Genomic DNA, 25,432 nt, shown 5'->3' with positions numbered 1-25,432 from the left:
TTTCTGGCTCCTTGCATGATATGCTGCGACCTTTTTTTTGCCAATATTGCTTCAAAGAAATAAATGTTAATATTTGGCTATGGTAGTTAATTTACGAATTTTTGAAAATCTAAACCTCACATGCAATGCAGGTATTTTCTTGCCTTTTCGATCAACTTGAAACCGTGAACTGATCGGCTACCTAAAATGGCGCTCAGAAGGTTAGTCTCCTTGAGTTTCGATCATTGGCTTTCAGTGTCATTTTCGATTCGCTTTGATTTACTCTCCAACTCTTCCGCACCGTTTCGGTCCCGAGCATGAATCTGCTCGAACGTTACCCGAACTTAAAATCCGCCATACCGACGAGGCAATCGATTTCGGTGGCATCTGTTGAAAAACCAATTTTCCGGTCTGGTGACACCGCGGTACAACACCAGTATTTGCAACGCCCAAACTCCCCTAGACCACTCCCACCTTGATGCAAGAACGTCGACGATCGCCACGGCGGTGTGGTGGTGGTGCATCTTACGTGTGATGATCGGTGTCTCAGAATGTGACTGCAGAGAACGCTGGCCAGAATGCAAATACCAGAACCTTTCCGACTGGAAAAACACCCTGTGAGCCGCCTGTGGCACACTGATCGACCAAATGCGCCACGATGGTCTGATGGGTTTTGCGGGGATGGGAATATTTTCGTCTGGCGGCCATCGCCACCGTCCGAAGAGCGTTAGATGGATCGAAACTAGCAAGAGAGAGAGACGGTTGGAGGAGAAAAACGAAGCGCGAAAGGCGGGCGGATAAAAACAAACAAACACAAACGCCCAAGAAGCGGCCAGGCCAGGCAGTGCACCGAAGCGCGTACGTCCCAGCGAGACCGACAGAATGGTAGTGGTAGCTGTGCAGAAGGAGGCAGACAAACGCGGGCCAGAGATCGTGAAGATTGCACACTCCACCAACGCGAGTTGCATTTTAGCTCTGCGAAGCATCCCCTCGCGGAGAGCGGGCGGTGGCGACGGACGGGGTAGGAGAGAACGAGGGATGGCCCGGAAGCGGGCCCGGGAGAAGAAAGAGAGCGAAGGAAGTCTAGCGAATTGCGGGGGAAAAAACAGTAAATCCTAACCTACCAAATGTGGAATATCAGGTGTATGTTGTCGTTTACCATATAATAAGTCCTGTCCGGGTTGGCCTGCGCAGGCCGTGGGTAACTTCGTACGCCGTATGCCGAATGCCGCTGGAGCTAAGGGATGAAGTGTGGGAGCGGGCCGGCGCAAGGGTAAGCGATGGGGGTCTAGTGGGAGTGCAGGGATGAAGCAGGGACAGTTACCCGGATTGCCGAATATGGCCGTACCAGGGAGAGACTGCCGTTTGCTGTTTGCGGTGTCGCAGTCGGTTTTATTATGGTTTAGCCGGTTTTATGGTACTGCCGTGGATTGATAAGTTTCGCGTGAATGATACGTGATTACGTGAAGGCTAGTCGAGCTTCTACAAGTACAATGGAACACTCGGTTGTTAATCACAGATTGGGGTTCTTGGTGTTTCGAATTACTCATCAATAAGCGCCTAACCTAAATTTCCTCTCGAAAGAAGCAAAAGAAATCTTTCTACCAATAAATATTCAATTCAATTCATACTAGTCCTGAAGTTCCATGTTTAAAGAAATATCTTAAGCTTCTTTTAAACGACATCCACGCTCCATCAACTTAGCATAGCACTTTTATACTCAAACTATCACGGCAATGAATCAAATATTCCTCGTCACCATGATTATTTGAGTTTACAAGCTCAACTCAAACTAAGAATTTGACAGGTTTGCGTTGATGACAAGTTGCTAACTGTTAAAAAGAGGTTTTTCATTTATTTTTTATGATATTGCGGACGTTGCAGTGTTTGTAAAAAGAAGTTTTAGAACTTAAAAGGGATGTTAGCACTTAAAAACTATTTATATTTACGGTGCATTTTATAAATTGTTATATTTATTGTGTTATGAGGTTTAGAAAGGATTCCAAAATCTTACATGTAAGGTTGTCAGTTACAAAAAAAAACATTGTTCAAAAACTGACGTAGTCGATGCGCTTTCCACAAACTTTTCCGCCCACCTCCGCCGTGCCGTGGCAGCTAGGGAAAACTGTGTTTCTAGCTGGAGTGGCGATCGATCGGACAGCGGCCCGAATGGCCACCAGCCGCTCTCGGTCCGGGTATGGGTATGGGGTTTCGGATGGGCTTCTGTTTTTGTTTCGGTTCCCTTTTGCGCGGCCCTTCGCCATCGCTGCGGTCGGCGGGCCCCGATGGCACTGACCGTTTTGGGACGATACGTACGCCGTACGCTCTCAGGGGCTCTCGTGTGTTGGCCAACCCGGCTCCAACCCGGCCCTGCTGCACCCGTCTGATATGCCCCATCTCCAGCGAGAGCGTGTGCGTCGCGTGTTGTGACAGTTCCAGCCGGTTGCACGAGTTGTGGACCATGGGAAACGATCTGGCTGGAATCTCTTTTCCGCTGTGCCTGAGAAGGATCGTCCGTTACACTGCAGGAATGTTTTTTTTTTGTTTTTGTTTTACACCAATTATGCACAACGATTGGATTAGAGGCGATGAGAACAGGAAGAATTTCATTGGCTGGCAGAAGAGTCTTTTTCCTTCCGGATGGTGATAGATCTTGCTGAAAATTACCCATGAAATACCGCCATCTTTACGGTAAGGTAATCAAATCAACGCATAGATCACTACATTTAGATTTCTTATCAAAACCTCGCTCGATTGTAAATTTGAGGCTTCTTCGATCCAACAAATGTTATGGCAGGTTTATCAGTAGCTAACGTTTCCATATTACAAGCAATGTATTAGCGATCAAATCCGGTTGTTCATTGGACATACAGGATGGACTGCAATGTTTTAGAAGATCACTTTTCATATGGAAAATAAGTTTAACTATTCTTTAATTCTAATTCTAATAAAATATTCGAATATCCAATGTCCATCCCGTGTTTTCTTGTTGAAAACATACAAATGAGGCTGCTCAGTATCGTGTTGAAACAGAAATGTAAATAATAATAATGTAGTTGGACTTCTGTTACAAACAAACATTGGAAAGCAATCAAACAATCCAATTGAGCAACAAAATTAGTCCGAAATGTGTAGCGATGGAATCGTGCGCTTAACAGCAACATCGCCCGATCGCCAATCACCCATATTACAACGGCTCAGCCAAACCCGCGCTGTGTGGAAACGCATCATCCGATACAGACATCTCGGACCGTCTACTGCATTGCTTTGAGTGAGGGGTGAGTGGCTGTTGGAGGAAAAAGTGATCAAACCGATCCAAAACCGACCAACCCCAAGCGCGTGGTGATGTGCGCGTCCACCCGTGCTCGTTTTGTTTCTTTTTTTTGTTCGTTTGTTAACGTGTTGTACATGGCGAAAAAGTCGCATCGCTCGTTCACCCGCGCGCTGACTAATTATAAAATCTTTTTCACGAGTTCAAATTTTTATTTTTGCATCGACGGGCCTCGACGCGCTCGACTCTCGTTTGTTCTCGCTCGAAAGGAGGTTAAGCGGGGAAGGTGGCAGCATGTTGGCCAAGGGGAGGGGTGGGCGGCGGTGTAATGTGTCTGCCGACTGTTCCATCTCGATGTGCGTCCCACCCCTCCGCTTTCCTCTTAGTTTTCCGAACGTCTGCGTGTGGACGACACGATCCGAGCGCCTACTGTGGCAACTGTCAACGGACCGAACGGTCGGTCGTTTGACAGCGCGGTGAAGCAACACAATACACGGTAGGTGGCGCAACGGAGCGGAACGAAAGAACCGATCGGCGGTGGACGCGGCGGAAAATCAACAATAGATCGAACACCGCGAAATCATGATCGAATGATCGGCGGATCAAATTTGTCTGCGGCGGTAACTACGTGAGCAGCGCGAACTTGAACACATTTGAAGCGTGAGATAACTCATCACCGCGATCGTGAACGTTCACCCCGGCGAGCAACGAGGTGAGATTGCGCCTTGTGGAGATCAACAAGGTGAACGCGAGATGTGAGGCTGCCAAAATTCTCTCCTGAAGAGCGCCCATGAGTTCCCCAGGAGAAAAACCCTGCGAGAAAATATTATCACAGTGAGCACAACGATTTAAAACGCGATTTTGCCCGCTCTCGAGTATTCCTCGCACTGCTCTGATCGCTTACAAAGTGATCAATTTCATTATGATGACTTTTTCACACGTCCAGCGAACGGTTTTGGAGATTTGCACGCGATTGTTTATTTTTGCATTCGATCGTCTGTGGTGAATCATGGTTTAACCGAAACAGTCCGTTTGATAAACCTAACAAATTTTGGAGCCAAATCCGGAGACCAAGTTTTGTTTTATTTGTATGTTGCAGTTCTTTTTATATCTGACTTAGTTGCAAAACGTTTGAATGCAATGATCGGCACAGTAGTTATATTTGGCAGTATTTACATGTTTTTTCTTTTAATTGGTAACCACACGCGGCAGACTTTGGTTCAAGCGAGAGCAGAAAGCATACATATTGGATTTTCTTGTAGTAGGCTCTGATTAATTCCACTTTTGTTGACCTGGGATGATGTATCACAGATCGGTATACTTTCTGGAATACGGAATAATCACGCATGCAAAAGGAAAAGATCTCATGGGCACCCATAATCAAAGCCGTTACGCAAAAGAAGTAGCTAAAGAATGCGAATTAAGGAGTACTGAACTCAACTCAATTTGATTTTCTTAGAAAAGATTCGAGATGTATTTAAAATAAACAACAGGTAAGAGCCAATGATTCTGTCTATGTTTCATATGTTTTGTTCTTCTTTGTTGTGTTTAATCGTTTATTAAAGATAATTGCCTTTCAAAGATAAACAAGGAGCTTCTCTCGATCTGTTACACAAGAGGACATCAAAGTTGGATAGTCAATTATAATGAATTTGAAAACCAATCCGTAGGTCGAAATTAAGGCACCTCTTCAAAGAAAATGGCAATTCTAAGTGTTATTGCAACATTCGCTGCAAATTTTCCCCTTCGAACCAATTGCGACTAGAAAAGAAACACCGTTGACGCAATAGCTGTTGCCATGGCCATACAATGCGATCGGCGGAACCCGCATCTGGAACGTGTCCGTTGGCACGCCGGGGCGGCACTGCCGGCGAGTGGCCTTTGAGTTGGCACTCGGCAAAGGAAAATGTTCCTTCCCCTCCCCCGAAGGAAGGAACTTTTTCGAAAAAAATCTGGCGTCGAGTGAGCGCCGGAAAATCATCGACAGGAGAAAGAGTGGGGTGGGGGGGAGGGGATGAAGGTGCCCGATAGACTATTTCCACCACACGCGCAGTGCACGCGGTGAGTTTTCTTTTCACTTATCCCAGCCACATCCAGCATCCAACAGTATCACCGCGCCTCGATAGACATTATTTACTTGTTTATCGCTTATGCTTTTCTTTCGCCGCACCGGGACACCCTGGCGGACGGATCAAGGAATGTCCGAAGCTGGCATCCGGTGTCCGGGTGTGTTCAGCTTGGGCACGGCTTGGATTAATCGATCGGCCCGTCGGTTCTGGCCGGCTTTTTTCACCTGCCCGGAGACCACCTGCGGACTCGACGGACGAAATGTTTCAGCGTTTTTTAAACCGCCCGACCGCCTCCCGTGCACATGGGCGAGAAGTAGCCAAAACAGGAAACACACGCGATCGTTGCTGAGGGCGAAAAGATCCTAGGTTCGCTCGTGGAGTTTGGGTAGAGTTCACCTATAGTCGGCGAAGGGTGAACTGTTTAGCTGCGGGGGAGGAGTTTGTTATTAGCTAACAGTAAGCCGTTTGTTTCCAATCCACCGCAACCGGAAGTACTCGATCATGTTTCGAGTTTGTGGGAGTGAAGCATTGCTTAAAATTTAAAAACAGATCCTGCACAGGTTCTCAATATAACACGCAGTACGTAAATTGTAAGGCGGAGGTTGGAAGCGACAATGTCAACTAGTAAAAAACAAAAATCCAACATTTTCCTTCATACTTACCAATGCCATTGTCATTGCCACTTTGTAAAGTATTTCAACAATCATCTTGTTTCTCTTCACAAAATACGCAAACTAACCAACTCGATGACCTTTTCGTGAGCCTCTTCGTTTGCTGTACGTAATAACATGTGAAGGTTCCGTGAAACGCTATTTTTATTTAACTAGATTTTAAAACACTCGTGCAAAGAAAGGTCATGGCATTGGCTCGTCGAAACCGACCGAACTTTGAGCTGAGAGACACTGAAATCCCTTTCCTTTCTCCAGCCGTATTATAATTTGGTGGTTTAGATGATTTTATACATCGTCGAAGTGTCTCGACTGATGGTGGTTGGGGAAAACATTGGTTTTACTGTGTAAAATTTCAAAAATAAAAATGTGTAACCCAAAACACAAAGTTAACTAGGGCAAAATGTGCAGATAAAGACAAAAACACGCACAGACAAACACACTTTCCAAGTGGCGTGCCGTTTTATGCGCTGCCGTTAAGCAAACCGAGCGCCAAACTGCAGACGGTAGACACATCCTAGACGCAAAGTGACCTTCAAAGTCTCTGCAGCGGTCAGGAAAAAAACCAAAACATACCAACATTAGTGTTGGACAAAGGCTGCACAAGCGTAAAGAAAAAAAAAAGGTACACACAAGATCGTGGCCTTTGCGTCTCCCAAAACGTCTGCTGCGGTTTTTCCCTTGCCGGTGCGAGGGACACAAAATGATGGAGGAAAGTTGGTGTCGAAACGGAAAAACCTCGAGTGATGAATTTATCCCTAACGGATAATGGGTTTCGTTTTGCCAAACTGGCGCAATAATTTGCACTGCACAACCCCGTCGCGGGGGGGACGAGGATCGTCGGCGTCCGAACGTCGTGCCCGGTGCCGGCCTGGGAAGGAAAACATTACTTCGAGTTCGCCGGCAATTTTCTCGCGACTGACGTGTACCACCGGCGGGGCCGATGGTACTGGCGATAAAAATACTGTCTGGCAATGTTTGTATTCCCGACTTTGTTTTTCTTACTACGTGAAAAGTGTATGAAACGCGAGCCTCTGTCATCGCTGGGAGGGTCCTAATGGATGCGAAGCGGCGAATTGAAATGGGGAACGATCTTCGCTACATGGTTTGCGAAATGAAACGAAATCTGGGCGGAAGCATACGATCGGTGGCGGGGTGGATGCTTTCTTTGAGGATCTAATGGGCATATCTCTCTTCGCGGGTCAAACGGGGGGCAAATGGCAAAATAGAACAAAAATGAAAACTCCACCCCGCCGTTACGTTTTAATCAAGGGCAATGCTCAGACATTGCGCACCAGCTATGAGGGTTCCGATTTCGGTAATCCACCGGAAAGGGGAGGAAAAGAACCAACTCCGGTGGATTCTCAAAACATTCACGAACATCGGAGTTAATCGACCGACGGCTAGACAGACCGACCCGAAACAGTCCAAACAAACACCGCTGTGCGCAATTGAGGAAGATTAAAGCCAGAGGCACACCGGATTCGCTTGTTGCGGTCCCGAAGGGTGGTTGGTATTTCGGGTGTTCCCTGCGGAGCGCTACTTTTAGCACTACATTTGTTCCCCAAAATGATATTCCCAAAGGTCGGCGATTGCGGGAAACAAACCTTCTTTTTCTAAATTGCTCCAGTAGCTAAAGCAACGCAAAAAGGATAGATTTATAGAGAAATTTTCCCAATAAACTAAATCTATCCATTATCAGATCTCGTTAAGAAGAGGCTCGGGGCTGAATGAATTGAGAGTTGGGTGTATTTGGTTTTCATTAAACTCTCTGTGACGAACAAATGCTACTGAGTAATGGCTCTACATGCTTATTGAAACAGTGTGTAAGGGTTTACCGTTTTTTTTTTAATTTCCTTTGGTACTTCAGCTTGATATCCTTTCGTTAGGAGCTGGATATTCTCCGGACATTGGCGTCCATCCTCGCTTGTTTCTTTCAGCTACTTAGTATCAGATACGTAAAATTTCCTTGATACTAAAAGTGAATAACGAAATTTGCCTACTTATTTATTTTAATCCTTAATTTTATGCCAAATGTTCGAATTCACACAAAAAATAGACACTTGGACGTAATATTTATTTAGTTCATGCTTTTATAATAGTTATTAAAAATTTTCTACGATGATGAATTTTATACAAGTAGTTAGTTCAGCTTTGGGCAATATTAGAAAATATTTTAAATTGTACTGTGCGTGTTTTTACTTTGCGTTGTGCTTTTACATCTCTTAATTTCACTCCTTTCCTTTCTTTATTTTAAAGAAATATATTATGTAATATTTCTTAGTTTCTCATAATATATTAGAATTTGTAAAAAACACACACACTGAAATGAATAAAAATTCAGTAGCCTGATTGGGATTGTAAACTGTAAACTGACTTCGCCATACGGGTTTTCTCGTTTCTCCAGCGTGAATCAAATTTAAAACCAACCGAAAATGTTGAATCCCTGATTGATTTTGGTCTCTCAGGTTTGTTTTTCTCTAAATGAGTTGTAGCGAATTGATTGATTGAAATTGGCCCTGGGAATGGATGCATTGATCGCGACACAAAGCACGATCAGCGCGCGCAGTTTCGCGTGGTTTTCGCACGGGAGCCAATTGACCAAAATGAAAAACTACCCGCCTTACACACACGCACAGGTGCACTACAAGAATCGCATGGACGTAAAAGCCTCTCATGACAAGCACCGAACACCATTTCCCATTCGTTCCATTCTCGTCGGCGGACTTTTGGGTTTAAAGTTTTCTATCTATTCTGCTGCTGCCCAGGTTAGCGTTTGCACATAATCCTCGGCACCTTCTCTTTCACGACTGCCTTGTCGTTCGAGAACAACCACCGAGAAGGTACGATTAAGCTGCCACCAATGTTCCTACAATCGCATGATGTCTTCTTACTTCTCCAAGAAGTCGAACCGTTGCATCTGAATCTGTTCCTAGCGTGCGACGAACCCACACCGGAAGCGGGACCACCCGGAGTCCACCCGGAAGGTTTCGGTTGTAATTCGCGAACGTTGGTGATCGTTTCATTTTCGTGGGATTGTGTCCAACTTTGCGCCATTTCCTTCAGAGCCAGACGCCATGGGACCAGCAGATAGTGTATGTGCGGTTTCTTTTGGATTCTTATTCGGCGTTACATTTTTCATTTTTAAGCCTCTCGTTGCGTTTTGCATCATAGAGCGAAACGGTGAAGCCACTGGCGCATGTTCCGCTATGTTGCGTTTTAAAGTACCTTTTTTGTTTTTGTTTTCCCGCTCAGCCAACCAAACCTTCTGATGGCGCAGATTTTAGTTCCCTACATTTCCTGGGAGTTTTGGCTCAAGTAGTTTGCCAATTCTTCCACCCCACATCACCACGGGCTGTCACCCGACCGCTCCCGCTCGTTTGCAATTGTTTGCGAAATTGTTTTGCCAAATGTAGCACCGAAGAGGAGCGAACGCGAAGATACAGACAAGTTGATCCATCTTGCCGTGGTGTGATCCCTTTTGTTTGGCCGCCGTGTGTCAGTTGGGTGGGAAAGGCAGAAAGAGAGAGAGAGAGACAGAGAGGGAGAGACACAGAGACACGGGAAAGCGGCTTGTCATTAATGTTGCGGCGGATGCTCTCGCGGTGGCAAAAATTGCAAACTTCGCCCGCCTGCTTCGTCTGGCTGCCACTGACCGGAAGTAGTCACGTAACGCTGGTTTTGCGCGCCGCTAATCACCATGACTGCCCGGTGGATGAAGAATATAAAAAAATAGAAACACGCACACAGGCTTAGCGTTTAAATGGTGCACGGACCTGGTTGGCAAGCAGTAAACATACAAAAAAAAACTAGGAATAAGCGATGCCACAGATTTTCGAATCGTAACAGTCAAACGGCAGTACCTCTGGATTAGTTGGCGAATTAGTTACCATTCTTAAATGATGATCTTAGAACAGCATCATTTTGCACGCTCTAGGGGATAAAGCTGCAAATAAAATGGATCGTACAATATTAGATTCCATGCTTGACTATTAACCAAATGGTAATTACAGGTGAACGTCGATTATCCGGGGGTGTCGGGACCGAGAGGTCCCCGGATAACCGAATTCCACGGATAATCGAACATATACTAAAATACGTTTATAATACCTGGTTTGAGTCTCGGCTAGTTCACTTTTGACCAGTTCCAGTTAGTTGATTAATCATAAAAAATGTTTGAATTATTTTCCTATGGTATTTTTATTGCTATTTTCGATCAGAGAAAATTTATTTGACACATTATTGCTACAAAATGTTGTGAACCAACCTAATATTCATGGAAACATTTAAGCCCGGTTGTGCAGTTGTCAGTTGCAAGACCCCCGGATAATCCGCCCCCCGGTTAATCCGGCCCCGGATAATCGACGTCCGACTGTATTTAATTTAAATTCAAGACACACAGTAAAACATAAGGTTTCGCCAGTCTAAAGGTTTGCCCTCTTTAGCAGGACATGTTGGCGTTACTAGCCGATATTTGAACTTTCAAACATAATAAAGCTTAAGAAAACTTTACCGGCTTATTATACTATTTAAATTTGAAAGTCTCTTTGGAAGTGAAAATTGTGAAAACAAAACATACCTCGCATAAAACTAGATGATTCCGTATGCGATTCCACCACATGTTTGTTAAATTTAGCACTTTTTATTGTAATATGGAAGAACTTTCAGTGCCTACAATCAGCCTCAATTGGTGTGTTTGTGATTTTATAGAACTTCTCATAGCCCATCCTAAAGCTCCTCTTGGGGGGATTTGGGTGAACGCATCGCGGGGAGATGGAGTACACGAACTTTGCTTCCTTCCCGTCACGTATTGTGCGCCCATGCGATCGACTTAATTCTTGCGCTACTTTTCCGCAATTTTCTTTATTTTAGTTTTAGTTTTTTTTTTCGCTCGTTCGGCTCCTTTGTTTTCGTTTGCCAAAAACGTGCAGCGGGAGATAGCGAGAAAGAGAGGGAGAGAAAAAAAGCGCACGTCAAGATTGCGATCGCGATTTGCCATTTTTTCGCTGATCTCGCTTCCTGCGCGGCTAGTTCCTAGCCCCGGAAGCTTCCGGGGACCACCGGCTGGCCATTGTTTTCACACTCCACTCGGTTTCGGTTCGGCTCACCACAAAACCGGCGACTCTTGCGGTGTTGCCGCTCGTTCAATCACTGTCATTAGTGCAATGAGGGAGGAAAGGACGGAGGGAGGCGCAGGTATGGAGCGGGAGGATGGGTCCACCCCAGTGAGGCGGTTTGCGAATCCCGGTTTTCGGGGTTTTTGAAGCATAAATATGCGCGCGGGTAGTAGATTGGTTGACGGGCTAAAGTAAAGCAAGAAAACACACACACGCACCGTACAAAAAAAAACCGAACGAGATTTAATTTTTGCACACTGCCGAAAAAAACAATATAAGTAAATACAAATAACAAAGAACCTGAAGTAGCGAAATTTTCCTGCCAGCCCGCGTCGCGCTCTGTTTTGCTAGTTTGCAACAATTTTTCGAAATTTTATTTTACCTTCCCACAACGCCACGACCTCGGCCCTCGAGGGCTGCGGTTTGGTGTAAACTTTTCAATGGGACATCGGGGGGTAAAAAATAGGAAATAACCGAACAGCAATGGTACGCGCTAAACAAAAAAACTAACTCCCAATGTGTTTGGCTGGGTTAGCAAAAAACGAAAAATCAGTCCGATTTTTTCCGGCCATCCAACTCGAGCAACTGAAAGCTGAGCACACTACGCACTGCAGACATAGACGGTATAGTTCCTTCCGTTTGCATTTGTGCGCCGGTAGTCAGTATTTTTAAAGGTTCAACACGATTCAATTTGTGACTTTTTTTTCGCTTTTGTATCCCCAAAACAGTTCGGTTTTTCCCCAACGCTTGCCAAAAAGTCTATCGTACGACAAGGTTACGTTTGACTGGCCATTCATAATTTTTCATCCAATCGCGTCATCGATTACAGCTACGTTGACAAAATTCGTTTGTTCCTCCCGCTCGCGTTTGTTCCTCCCGGGCGGGATTCAATGGAACCCTTTTCCCCAGCACAGTCGTCAATGAAAAGTGCCAGCATGATTAAATCGACCTGAACCGTCCATTTGGACGCTCGCCAAGCCTACTGTGAGCGCATATCTTCGACCTCATTTATTTTGTGTGAAGCGACTCAATCAAAGAATTTTTCTCGTACTTTCCAAATGGCCTGCATGTTTTCTTTTTTTTAATCTGATTGTTATTATGATACTTTACAGTCTGTTACCTAAGAAGCTTGGTTTTCAATTTCTTTTCATTTTATAGGGTAATTTGCAAAATTTTTCTCGTACTTTCTGAATGGCCGGCATGTTTCCGAAATGGCCTGCATCTTTTTACTGCATCTAATTGTTATTTATATTGTTCCTTAAAGTTTATTCTATAACCAAAGAAGCTTTTTTTAATTTATTTTCATTTTGTAGTGTAATGGTACTAATGGTGGCGCGTTTTGTCATGTAACTGACAACATGATGTAACTTATCACAATATTTCACATATTATTACATATTCCAGCATTTCCCGGCTTTTTATTCCAAAGTCCCATCCAAACACTAACAAGTGCCAGGTTTCATCTAACAAGTAGCGCTTCACACTGACAACAACGCATCACCGATGGCATGGCAACATTACCGTTCTACAAAGCCACATTTCAATATCTAACATGTTTCATCTCGCTGTTGATTTGACAGCTCTTACCTTTCATTTTGATTCAAGAACAAGAAACATGAAACAATTACTGACTTCATCGCAATTTATCTATTTTAAATCGATCTAATGGACTAAATCAATGTGACGTATAATTTACAACTTCAGCCTTTTATTCAATTAATTCCGAACCAATTCTGGAGCAGATGTTTGTGTAATAAAAAAATCAAGTGTGAACTGTATCCCCTCGCAACTGTGACTTCACAAAAGATGTGTATCTTTACGAAAATAGTTGATAGCATTGTATTCTAATTGTATTAAGAAATTCGCCTGATTCACTCCGTTGGGAGACATACAAATTTTGTTCTTCCGGATGATTTCACTACAGGATTGTGCACATTTGATTTGACTTCACTGGTCGACATATTAATACAACGAATCGCATGTTTGGCTACCACCATCATCATCATCATCATTTGCTGTATCTTCACATCAACAATCGCTCGGATCTTCCTATCATCATTCCCCGCCCGCAACACGGCGCACGCGGCGGCGTTAATTACCGCGCTTAAGCAGTGACGCTCGAACACTCGAAGTTCAAACCACGACTGCTTAACGCTGTCGGGAAAAATCTGGCAAAAATCTTACCGAAGCTTGCTGCAGAATGACGCGCCACCAGGCACGTTCGCACATACATGTGGCCATCGGCAAATGCGTCTTGCGCATGACTTCAAACGCATCGAAATCGACGAAACGCTCGCGGGGGTGCTAAGATATGACCAACCAACCCCCCACCCCCTGCCCCTCTCCTAAAGGGTGTGAAGGGGTAGGAAACACCAACGAGTGGTGTGAGGTTTCATTTAATTGCTAATGCAGAAACCTGGCACGCCCGCAACCCTTTGATGATGGACGATGATGGCACCGGGTGAGTTCGAGCGGTCGAATCAAGCAGACGATGCATCCAGGCATCGGCATCTGCACCATCCGGGCACGGACCAACCGCAGACCCCTGCGGCAGTTCCTACCGATGGTGTTACGATCGTGTCACCTAGGATTGCAGCGATCATAAGCGAGCAATCGAAACACCAGACGGACGGCGGGTTTATTCGCCTCAGTTTGACACTGACGGGGCGAACACAACCATTCGCAATGTGTGCACTTGTGTTCGGCTTTTACCGCAGTCCGAATCAATATCGACCATTGTTCAACGGGACCGACATTGGAGATCTTGAACGCGGATGACGATCACTCAGGCGTGTACTACCCGAGAGCGATCGCTGCAACGTCTCGAGCGGTGCGTGCGGATTGACAGTTGTCAATCTGCCAATTTGTCACTAATTACCGGACCACCACGTACCGCCAGCTTCGGTCAAGGGCTCTCGGCCTGCCGTATTTAGTGGAGCACCCAGCGTTGGCGTGCTCCTAAGCCTACGCAGTAGACGATCTACCAAAATCTGGTTTTCGTGATCCTCAAAACGTTGGACGACTAATTCCTTATGCCCTACGCACGGGACGTTGTTTTTCAGTTTCGCCCCCTCAGAAGGATTCCTGCTGGCGGGGTTTTTTTTTTTTTTGTTATTTTGCGTGGGTTTCATTGAGAACCATCATTTGCGTTTCCTTTCCCGTTTGGGTGTGAACTGACGCACGTTGCGTAGACACTTAGTCGCAAATACGTCACGCCGTTCGTATTGTGTCCCCGTCTATCCTGGATCTGAGTTTTCCACCCGAAATCGCACCCTATATACCTCCCTCTCTCTCTCTCTCTGTCTCTGTCTGTCTACGAAGATTTGTGGACGAAATTGCATTCCCCCAAGGGAAGAGTAGTCCCAGGGTGCATCTGGCCGGCCGAGATATACGGTTACATGTTTATTGGAAATTTATTGATGGAGGGTCAATATTTGCTCCAATAACAACCATTACCGATGGTACACTAGTTTGTTTAAACTTTTCTTCTCTTCTACTACATGAAAAATAAAAGAAAAAACACGAGACAGTTCTTGACATGAAGGGCACGGGGGAGGCGGTGGCCCAACGTTACGTTTCATCTCAGGCACAAGAAAGAAGCGGGGTACTTACGTGGCCGGTGTTTTTCTTGGCCATCCTCTACGGAGTAGTTTAAGACTCGAGGGAAAACTGCGGTGAAAGAGTCGAATAAATATCCCAAGACCATACTTTCCCGGTCTACTTCTCGCTCGCAGGACTAGTCTGCGTGCGTGGAGTACAACAGCGTTTCTTCGGGCGGACTTACTACGGCGGAATAGACGCATGGCCGCACGCGTACGCACGCACGCACGAGACGGTACTTTCGGTTCATAAATCACAAAAATAGACAGCCATCCATCTCCAATTCGGCCCCATCCAGGAGAGCTGCTGCCACTACGGCATAATAACTGCCACCCGTTGACTGTCCGGGAAGAACGGAGAAGAGGAGGCAGGATGGACGGTTTTCTTTGGGTCGGTGTGTCTGTTGTGTGTGTTGGTTCCTTCCCCAAATTCATCATCCATCCCAGTGCAGACGGCGCATAATTGGTTTTATTTTTGTTCCCCAACACCCAGGTCTTTAACACGGCGCACGTCGGCGGTCCACTGAGTCCATGTGTGACACCTCCTAGCGTCGGGGTTTCGTGTTTTCGATTCACGTCCACCCATACGCAAAGTGAACCCCTTTCCAGAGCGTAATCCAAGGACCGCTTAATCGGAGCTATGTGCTAGAAAACTCCGGTTCGGCAAAGGTTTTGTGTAGTGTTGGGTCATATGAATCTTTCGACGAGATTCATTCACATGAATCTTTTACGGAAGATTCATTCAGAATCATTCATGAATCTCTCGGGATTCATGAATCTCTTGGGATTCATGAATCTCTCAGGATTCATGAATCTCTCGGGATTCATGAATCTCTTGGGATTCATGAATCTCTCAGGATTCATGAATCTCTCGGGATTCATGAATCTCTTGGGATTCATGAATCTCTCGGGATTCATGAATCTTTCGGGATTCATGAATCTTCAGATTCATGAATCTTCATGAATCTTCATTGAAAGATTCATGAATCTTCATTGATTAATGAATCCTTAGGGATAGGAATCTTAAGGGAACAAACTAAAACAGACAACGACGATGCTTTGCCCCACCGTAGGAGGTACAGTCTGACAAGAAAGTATCCGTACAGTCATCAATTTCAACTTCAAGCCTAGTTATCTCAGCGACTACGTGACCTAGGACAACCATTTAAACGACATATCGTACATAAACTTCTATTCTATCCAATGAGGTCTTAACATTTCGAAAAAGTTACTTGTAGGTCACTTTGTTCTATAGAAACCATAAAAAAGGCTCAAAATCGATGACAAAAAAGTATCCGTACACGATGAGTATTGATGATGTGCTATCGGTACCTGATGTGCCAATATGTTACAATCAATGCCACTTGCCTCAATAATGGCCAGCAATTGCCAAGGCATCATTTCTACAAGTTTTTTTTTCGAAAGATGCTGGAAATTTGACCCGATTTCTATAATGTTTCTAAAGGGGTCTACTAAGATCAAGATAATGTCCCGTTCATGGTAAATCTAGGCGTCTTTCGACAAATGTTGTACAGAGATCGATTCCGGAGACTTTAGGAGTATCGTCAACACTTGTACGGTCTCATAAAGTGATAATTCTTGGACAATACATGGTCTATTCTTGGGATCGTTATTTTACTCAGAGAGCATATTATTGAACATTTAAAATTTAACCTAGCCATGGCTTGTCGAAGTGACAAAATGGGCGAAGTAGACTATGTCCCACAGATGATTCATATTTAATTCAATATTTCCAGTTCGATTAATGGTCTTAATGGAACACCATAACACAAACTCTCAACTACTGTGTTTTATAGTTGGAACAACGTTGCTCGTAATGATGGTTGAGTTCGACGTCTGGTGTCTATTGTTACTCGTTTTTTGGCCAAAATTTGTTTAATTTTGTCTGTATATAGTGTATAAAACACTGAGCCTACACGCCAATGGCATCAAAATACAGCGATTTGCAAATCCCCAGTCTTTCTTATTCTTTCCTAGGAAATGACAAGTTTGCAACTTACAATAATGCAATGTAATTGTTATTTACAAAAAACCTTCTTAAGAGTTGAAATCCAAATCATATGATTGATGCACTAGACACTTCGTTCGTCATGTTTGAGGACTCGAAGTATGGAGAACTTAATAGCTTTTCGAGCAATCACCCTCCCATAGCGATTGAGTAACCACGAAAGGTGTCTGTTTGCAGGGTTTAGTCTAGTTGCATCCTGGTTAATTCGACGAATTATAAGTTCCTGAGACTTAGCATGAGATTTTTCACAGGGTTCATAAACTTGCCAAGTTAGGTTCCCTTTACATCACAAGAAAAAGATAGTTCTCTATCGGTTGCAGCTGTTTGCCTAGTTTCACCGGCCATTTCACGTTAAAATATAAAAATAATAGATATAAAATTGTTGCCGCCATACTTTTAGACACTTGATAACTCTAAATAATGACTAGGCTGATATTTTGACTACTAGAACCTCACCAAACCGGTGTTTTTGGTCAAGAAAGTCGGGTGTACGAATACTTTTTTGTCATCGATTTTGAGCCTTTTTTTGGGTTCCTATAGAACAATGTGATCTACAAGTAACTTTTTCGAAATGTTAAGACCTCATTGGATAGAATAGAAGTTTATCTACGAGATGTCGTTTAAAGAAAAAAAAATTTCCAAGGAATTTAAATAATTTTTATTCAAGTTTTTCGGTTGATACCCCTCAAACGTTCAACCGGACTACCCGGGTAGTCCATACATTTTGTATGGGAGATTCCGTTTTCCTGTACTTCAGACCAAATAACTTTTTATCTAGACGTCGGGAAGATTCGAAATTTTAAGTTTGGTAAATTAGCTCGCGAAAAACGCGACGTCGCTTTAGCTCTTGTCAAATGTCAATTCAAAACGTAAACAAACCGACAACTGGACAAAATGTAGACAAACCGAAACACAAACGCGAACAAAACGAGCAATATTCTCCACGAAACATCGGAGTTTTTGTTTTACTACTTATTTCTACTCTTCTGAAATGTAGTTCAGTTATAAAACTCCGTTTTAATTGATATTTCCAACGTTTCTTCCGGTGCCGAAACGAAAACAAACTGGCCGGTTGACAGAAATTTAAATTTTTACTGCTATCATGTAGTTCCAGCAAGAGTCCCAGCAATCTGCCATGGAAAAACTTGCTGTTACTACATGACAGCTGCAAAAAAATTGAATTTTTGTCAACCGGGTGCACTTAATTAAAATAGGAGATGATGGGAAAATATATACCTCCTACGGTGGGGCAAAACATCGTCGTTGTCTGTTTTAGTTTGTTTTCTCAGTGAATTTCTTTTGCGCCAAACTAACCAAGGTTGAATGAAATACGTAACTAAACAAATATGCCAAAATTCAACCAACTTTTTGGGCCGAATTTGTGCTCAAATGTAATATATATTTCCCAAAACTCCCCTACCTCTATCGCGCTTTGCTGTTCCCTAAAGATTCCTATCCCTAAGGATTCATAAATCAATGAAGATTCATTAGTCAATGAAGATTCATTAATACCGAGAGATTCATGAATCCCGAGAGATTCATGAATCCCGAGAGATTCATGAATCCCGAGAGATTCATGAATCCCGAGAGATTCATGAATCCCGAGAGATTCATGAATCCCGAGAGATTCATGAATCCTGAGAGATTCATGAATCCTGAGAGATTCATGAATCCCGAGAGATTCATGAATCTTCATGAATCCCCAAAGATTCATGAATCTTTCGTTCAGCGATTCAGATTCATTAATTTTGTTGAAAGATTCATTCAGATTCATGAATCTGAATCTGAAATACACAACTCTAGTTTTGTGTTTGTTTAACCATCAAAATCAAATGCACCGTAATTCGGGCGGGTGCACTGTTCCGGGCATCCAATGGAGACATTTTACGGTCTGCCACCTTTTTTCTCCTCAGTCGCAATTGCCAAGAACTGGGGCCAACTATTTTTCTATCCCTTGTACGTGCCACTTCCGACCTGTTCATTGACTGGGCAGGTAATGACTAATTTCGTTAAAGCATTTGCAGACGTCTAGCGTCGATCCTCGTTGGTCCTCGACGACGACGTGCAGTTCTCCTCGACGGTTTTACCCTTTTTCCTGTTCTGTATTTCCACCTACTGGTTTCGCACTAAAATAGAACCGCTCAATATAGTACGAGTGCGGGATATGAATGACTACGACGACGACTTGAACCGCTGCCAAAGTGGCTTCCGCCCCGAGGACATCCATCCACCCCCAGGCGATCCTCGTTTGTCCCTACCGCCGTCAGTAGCCCTGTCTGGAGACGGTAACTGGCGTCACTGGGCACTTCGTAAGAGCCGTACGCCAGACGGGCACATCATTGAGCACGGCCGAGAGGAGGACCCGACAGTGTTTGGCAGTGTTTCCTAACCCGGGGCGCCTTCCTGTTTGACGGGCCAATGACATTTCCGCGCGGGCGATCGTTCAACGCGATAGAGCAGAGCGAAAATACGGATGTTCGGAAAATTCAACAAATTCATTCAGCTTTTAATCTTCTGCGCGCGACAGCCTGGTCCAAGGAAACACCGTGTAGAGTCCGTTAGATCGCGATCGTGCATTTCGGGTCTAGCGCTTCGCATCGCGTTACAGTCTAAATCACCTTTATGATGTTCAATATCAATTCTTGTCACGGCCCTTTGATGCAGTTTCTAAAAACCAGTATTACGTTTAGTTTGGTTTTGTATTTCTTTCACAACCAGTTTCGAACACGGGCGAACAAATTACATAATTTAGGACAAATACGGGTTTCTGCTTTGAAGGGTGGGTGAAAGAAACCTGCAGTAAAACTATTGAACTTTTCAAATGTGATAAAAACTAAAAAAGTATTGCTTTTTTAGAGTGAACTCTAAAATAATTTCGAAATTGAACGCTCATTTTTAAAACAAATAGGGCAAATTGGTATTTACCACAGTTTGGAGGGGTTTAGATATTATTAAGGTATTCTCTACAGTTTGAGTAAACTAATTGCCAACTCATGCGAAGGTGAATACGAAAACAATAGACACAAAAGTGGAAATTTAACTTTCAGTCCAGAGTTCGTTCCGTTGCTAGAACGCCGTAAGGTATGCGCACGACCATGCAGAGACCAAGCCGCAAGCGAGAATGTAGAGACCGGGTGAACGCCGGGTTGTGCCTTTTTCGGAGATGGATAAAAAACGAGATAAAACAAATATCACCCACCGTTCTCGGAGTGGAAGCAGATCGGATCGTATGGCTTTCCATCAGCATCACCATCATCGCCATCATCAGCGTGAACAGCGTTCGGACGGGCCACATCTTGTCTCGCCGATGTCACCGATGTGAAATCGATATCGGTCGCTGCGGTGTACCATACCGAAATGCATTTTCACCGTACGGGCGCCGCTGCACGTTGTTCTTTTAGAGTTGTCATCCATATTGCGTGTTCTCGTTCTCGTTTTTGGGGCTGTTGGGTTTTCCCCTCTCTCGCCACCTTGTTCCCTTCCATCTGGATTGCTCAACCACGGTCGGGGCGTTGCCGGTCCGGGATGAACCTCCTCCGGGCTGAGGCCAGACAATCGAGATGCGTCCCACCTGTCCCACGGATGCTATTTTCAGCGGGAAGCGCGTGCACTTGGCGAATGCACGCTTACGGTGATGGCTTCAAATGACGCGGCCTTACATTGTATGCACCTATTTATATGCAATCGGAGGAAGGTGCCATAATGGCGTTGGAAATACTTTCATGATTGTTTTTTTATTTTGAAAAAAAAGTGGACGATGTACTAATATCTGTGCAAGGTGTTGCAAATAACAATTAACAAATTCCAAAAATTGTTGCCAATAATTGAAGGGTACCATTCTGCTCAGCTCCAGTATGTCTGTAAACACATCGATTCATCTCCACCAACGCCCGCCGACTTTTGGGTGCAGTAATAAAAGTGCAACTCGCTGTTTTTTTTTAATTTTATTTTTATATTTTTATAAATAAATAAACAAACGGTTCAGACTTCTGTGGTGCGTCCGGCCGGACATGCAACCGAACCGGAGTGCCAAACTTGCAAACGTGGCTGCGTCGGCGTACTTAAAATGAAATAAATAAGCATCAAAACGCAACTAACCATGCGAACGATGGTGATCGGGGCAGGGGTGAGGCAGTTTTAAAATTCAACAATTCAACAAATAGAAAAGAATCAAGAAGGGGAGGGGGGGAGGGTTTGGGGGGGCCGAAAAAAATCGCAAACTCAAATTGTTTTTTTTTCGATGAGTTTAAAAATCTCCAATCCTCCAAAAACAACCACGAAGAAGAGGAAAAGTAATATTCGTGAAGCAGAAAACAGCAGCAGCAACGAAGAGTTAAAAAAAAACAATGTTCGAAACAACTTATAAATAAACGCACACCGCCGAAGGAGTGTGGTGAAATAAAACTGCAAGCATAATAAAAATTCCCAAACTGGAAAGAATATAGATTGAAATCGATCAATCTCGGCGGCGGCAAACGGTGATGAGGAAGTGATGGGTGGAGGGGGGGGGGAGAGGGGGAGGTGCGATGGAGGGCGTCGGGGGCGAGTGGCAGCACCGGGCCAACATTGGCCGCCACCATGGATGGTTTTGGCAGATTCTCGTCCCGCCGCTACCGCGAAGCCGTTGCCGACAAACACCGTCCATGCTCCGCGCCCGTGCCGGAGTGTGTCTGTTTGCGATTTGCAAACAATGATTTGTTTATTTGATCACCGTCGTCGCCATCGTCCTTCGCGCTCCCGCTTTCGGGGTCTGCGCACATTATTCCCCTGTCGATCGCGTCGGAACCAAAGCGATGAAAAGGAAGGGCGAACCGGGGAGAGGGGTAGAGAATCCGACCGCACTGGTCTCCGCATATATTCACAAAGGTACCCACCCTTCCCCCTTTGCCCACCGTACGGCATGCCGACGTGGCTGAACTTAAGCCGAGCATCCAATTTCGTTGGCACTGCAACGCCACAAAAGTCCGCCCAAAACATTGGAAAAGCGGAAGAAACCCCCAGTATGCAGTTGGGATAGGAGCGGTGGAAATGGGTTTACAGGTTTAATTTTGTAATCGAAACGGCCCAAAAGTTTAACGCGATAACAGGTAATCGCAGAGTGGGAAACTGAATAGTCTTTCGCTCTTCGAGCGACACCTGAAAATAGCTCACAACTGACTGATCAACAAGAGGATCAGGCTCAGAGGAGGAATATAATATAGCATTGATCAATCCTACTCAGTTTCAAAGTTGTAAGCCCGGAAGTAAAGTATCTCCAGCTCTTCGAGTTTTCACTTAATTTTTACATTGTACCTCCGAGGAATCGAACTTGGTCGAAAACTGACGCAACGCCTACTTACGCTTGTGGAAGAAATAAAAGATGTGTTGGAGGATTTGTGAGGCTCTATATGAAAGGATCGACAAAGGATCAATCGCTACTTGACTGTACGGCCATCTCACTGTCTGTCTGCAATTTCGGTTGGTCAAATGACCTTCCAGCTCGTAAAGTCCTCTTTAGTTATCACGAAGTACAAATGAAGCCCCCAGTAACAATCTTTATGAACAACCGTTAACAACCGAATAACCGTGAGTAACCCTCCGATATCTAACTTGGTTTAATTCTACCTAAAACTGCGGTAGAACTGTTATGTAGAACTGTTCAACTTCCCAATTCATCGAAATGTCAGGTCTTGATACAACATCCTCCACTGAAGTTCGTTTGAAATAGGCTTCAAATCTGAAACATTCCCCAAAGTCAGAACTTTCCTTGTTCAGGATCTGATCGGCTGTGATATTGACTAGTAATTCCTTTGCCCCACGACCATTACTCACACACACGCATACACTCGGAAAATACAGACAAACACACGGTACCAATTCAACCAACTTTACGTGCTATTGCTTTTTTATTAGACGATGTTCATGTCTACGATAGGTTCAATCAGTGGTACGTAACTATGTTCATCCTTGAGCGGGGTCAGCGGTGCCGATGGTTAGGGCCTTGGTAGAAGTAGATGGTGAGCGGGCTAGATCCGTGCAGCTTAATTGTTCAGGCAGGGCCAGTAGTCGGCCGCTGCGCCGATCATCGAGATGACGGCGGCTACGAAAATGATCAGTTCCTGAGACATCTTGGCAAAGATTGGCGTTTTTACTGAACGTCGACGATTGTCAGGCCGGTCCCGGAAAGAGGGCGGCTTATATAGGAAACTGGGGGAGGCCCAATCGCGCTGATGTACTGGAAAGTCCCATGACATCACCGTTGACACAGGTGTACCTTTGGGGGGTGACAAAGGTACCCGAGGAGGATGATGTGGCTTCGAAACCGTGTCGGCTGCAATGAGGCACTGGGACTTTCGAGATGTTTCGATGGGTGGGGGGGGGGGGGTACTCGAAAGAGAAACATGATACGGAGTTTGGTAACAGATTTGTACTTATCCGCGTTGTCCACAAGTCTCACACAGACTAAGTCTTGTGCTCAATGTCATTGTTTGTCCCAATCGGTGTCTTTCCACATCAGCAACACGTGTTATATAGTAAATACCGGAGTCCTAAGGTATATGCCGCGAGGTACATCCATGGCATGGAGATAATAGTTTACCAACAAACTTTACCAGAAATGTGTACAAGATGGCGCAAAAAACGATTTTCCTCTGATCTCAAGTCGCACCACATCAGCGTCCCTCTAGACAAAAATCAAATGACACAGGTAAGATTGGACGGGGTTCTTATACGCAAAACCTGCCGCTGGGCGTTAACAACCGCTCGCTACCGGCGTCCCGGATCTGGGCGTCCATAAATCAACATCCAATGAACCAGTGAACCACACCCAGCCGCCTTCCTTCCTCCAACAAGCCATTTAACAGCTCTGCACTGGGAGGTCCTCGATCAGCGGGCCCCAACCTAGTCGGTGGCGTTTGGGGGTGGAACAAGGTGGGACATGGCCGTTGTGCGCACGCGCCTCCCCTCCACCGATCCAGATCATAGAGCTCACTCACTGTCCGGCCAGTTCAAAAACCTCATCAAATTTCGCATGTTCCCAGGGTGTGTTTTCTATTTTTCCACACATGCTGAAGAGGCCGTAAAAATGGACTTGGTGAAAATCGTAGGGAGGGAGGCAGGGGGGGGGGGGAGGAAAAAACACACGTTGGCAGGAAAAACCACCTAGCGGGCAAAATAAAAACCTGGTCGTGGACCAATAGAGAGGAGCTGCAGCAGCTGCTGCTCAGTAAAGCTGTTCCCTTCTGCTTTCTTAGCAGGAGAGGTTTCTTTCCAAAAGTGAAGAACAGCTGCTGATGCTGCTACCCGGGTACGTGTGTGGCCACCGGACGAATTTATCGCTTTTCGAACATGGCCCCGAAGTGTGGTGCAAATTTCCACACACCTCGCCGTTTCTCCCATCTCTCCCCGCAGGGTAGACAGGAAACGACCGATGGCCGGGTGGTGTGTTGGTTTGCCGGAAAAGTAAACGAAAAACCGGCTTGTCTAGTAAACAAATATTCAACTAAGAGTTCTCGCCAACTCCTAGCACTAAAACGCTGACGTTTTTATTCACAGAGAATTTCATGACTTTTTCCCCCTTCTTCCTCTCTTCAGGTACCCGGCCAGTAATCCACTCCATCACACCGAACGTGACGCGCGTCGAGGGCAAGCGGGTGAAGCTGGTGTGTCGGGTCGGTGGCCAGCCGCCGCCGAAGGTTGCCTGGTTTAAAGATAAGCGGCTGATCAACCGAAACGCCACCAAGTACGCACAAGTGCATCTCAAGTAAGTGTTAAACACCCAACCAACCCCTCCAAACCGTCGGTCGCCACCCACTTTTTAACCGCGGGATTTGCCATTTTTCTTTTCGCCCCCATTTTTTTTTTTTTTTTTTGTGCAGAAAACGGTCCGAGCTGATCATCTTCAACACCAGTGCGGCCGATTCTGGAGAGTACGAGTGTCGGGCCAAAAATAGATACAACAATTCGTCCGCGTTCAACTCGACGCACGTTAAAATTACCTTACCAAGTAAGTCAACCCCGGGTCAGGCTCAACACTTAACACGCGACTTACCATTTTTAACCCTACCCTCGACCATTCTTTCTATCTCTCTATCTCTTTCCCTTTTTACAGAACTAGCCGCCCCGACCGGCTACTGGCGGACCTGCACGGACAGCCACCGGGAGGTCTTCTGTCACAACGGCGGAACGTGCCACGACTTCGACAGCCTCGGCGAACTGGGGTGCTCGTAAATATCCCAATGCATACCTTTTTCTATCAGAAAAACACTAAGAAAACATTTTTGACACGATCATCGGGTAACGCCGTTGTAAACCCACCATAGCTAAGTGACCCAATCACTTGAGACTGTTGTTTGATGTACTCCTTACTACTTAAAAAGTGTGGCTTGATGCAGCTTTTTTTACACTTCCATTACTGTATAGTATTGATTACTTTCAAAGCAGAAGAGTATTATTTTCAATTTACATGTATATGAATGATCTTTATTTGATTTAAATTTAAAGTTTCGCACTTCAGTATGTAGATCGATCGCTCTCTCATGTCCTGTATCGTGGGTTCAAACTTACCGTTCCCTCAATTACCCCGTTTCCAAAGGCTAAAATACGAAAATCAAACAAAAATGGTAAATTAATAGGTATCTTACAGCGGTTTGCCAGTTGATCGTGTTGATTAACGTTGGTAAAGTCAAGTATGAACTTGAAAATCTTTCGAGCTCGAACTTA

At 44.9% G+C, this 25,432-nt stretch overlaps 1 protein-coding gene across 1 annotated transcript in view; it reads left to right on the top strand.

Annotated features, from left to right (window-relative positions):
- Positions 1–25,432, top strand: part of LOC131262619 (protein vein) — a 29,454-nt gene that overhangs the window by 2,199 nt on the left and 1,823 nt on the right. The window contains exons 2-4 of the mRNA XM_058264666.1: positions 24,305–24,473; positions 24,589–24,716; positions 24,822–24,936. Of these exons, the coding sequence (XP_058120649.1) occupies positions 24,305–24,473; positions 24,589–24,716; positions 24,822–24,936 (412 nt within the window). The remainder of the gene's footprint in view (positions 1–24,304; positions 24,474–24,588; positions 24,717–24,821; positions 24,937–25,432) is intronic.

Source organism: Anopheles coustani, chromosome 2, assembly GCF_943734705.1.
Source record: "Anopheles coustani chromosome 2, idAnoCousDA_361_x.2, whole genome shotgun sequence".
NCBI lineage: Eukaryota > Metazoa > Arthropoda > Insecta > Diptera > Culicidae > Anopheles > Anopheles coustani.
Note: the sequence above shows the minus strand (reverse complement) of the source record. Positions and strands in the feature narration are given on the sequence as shown.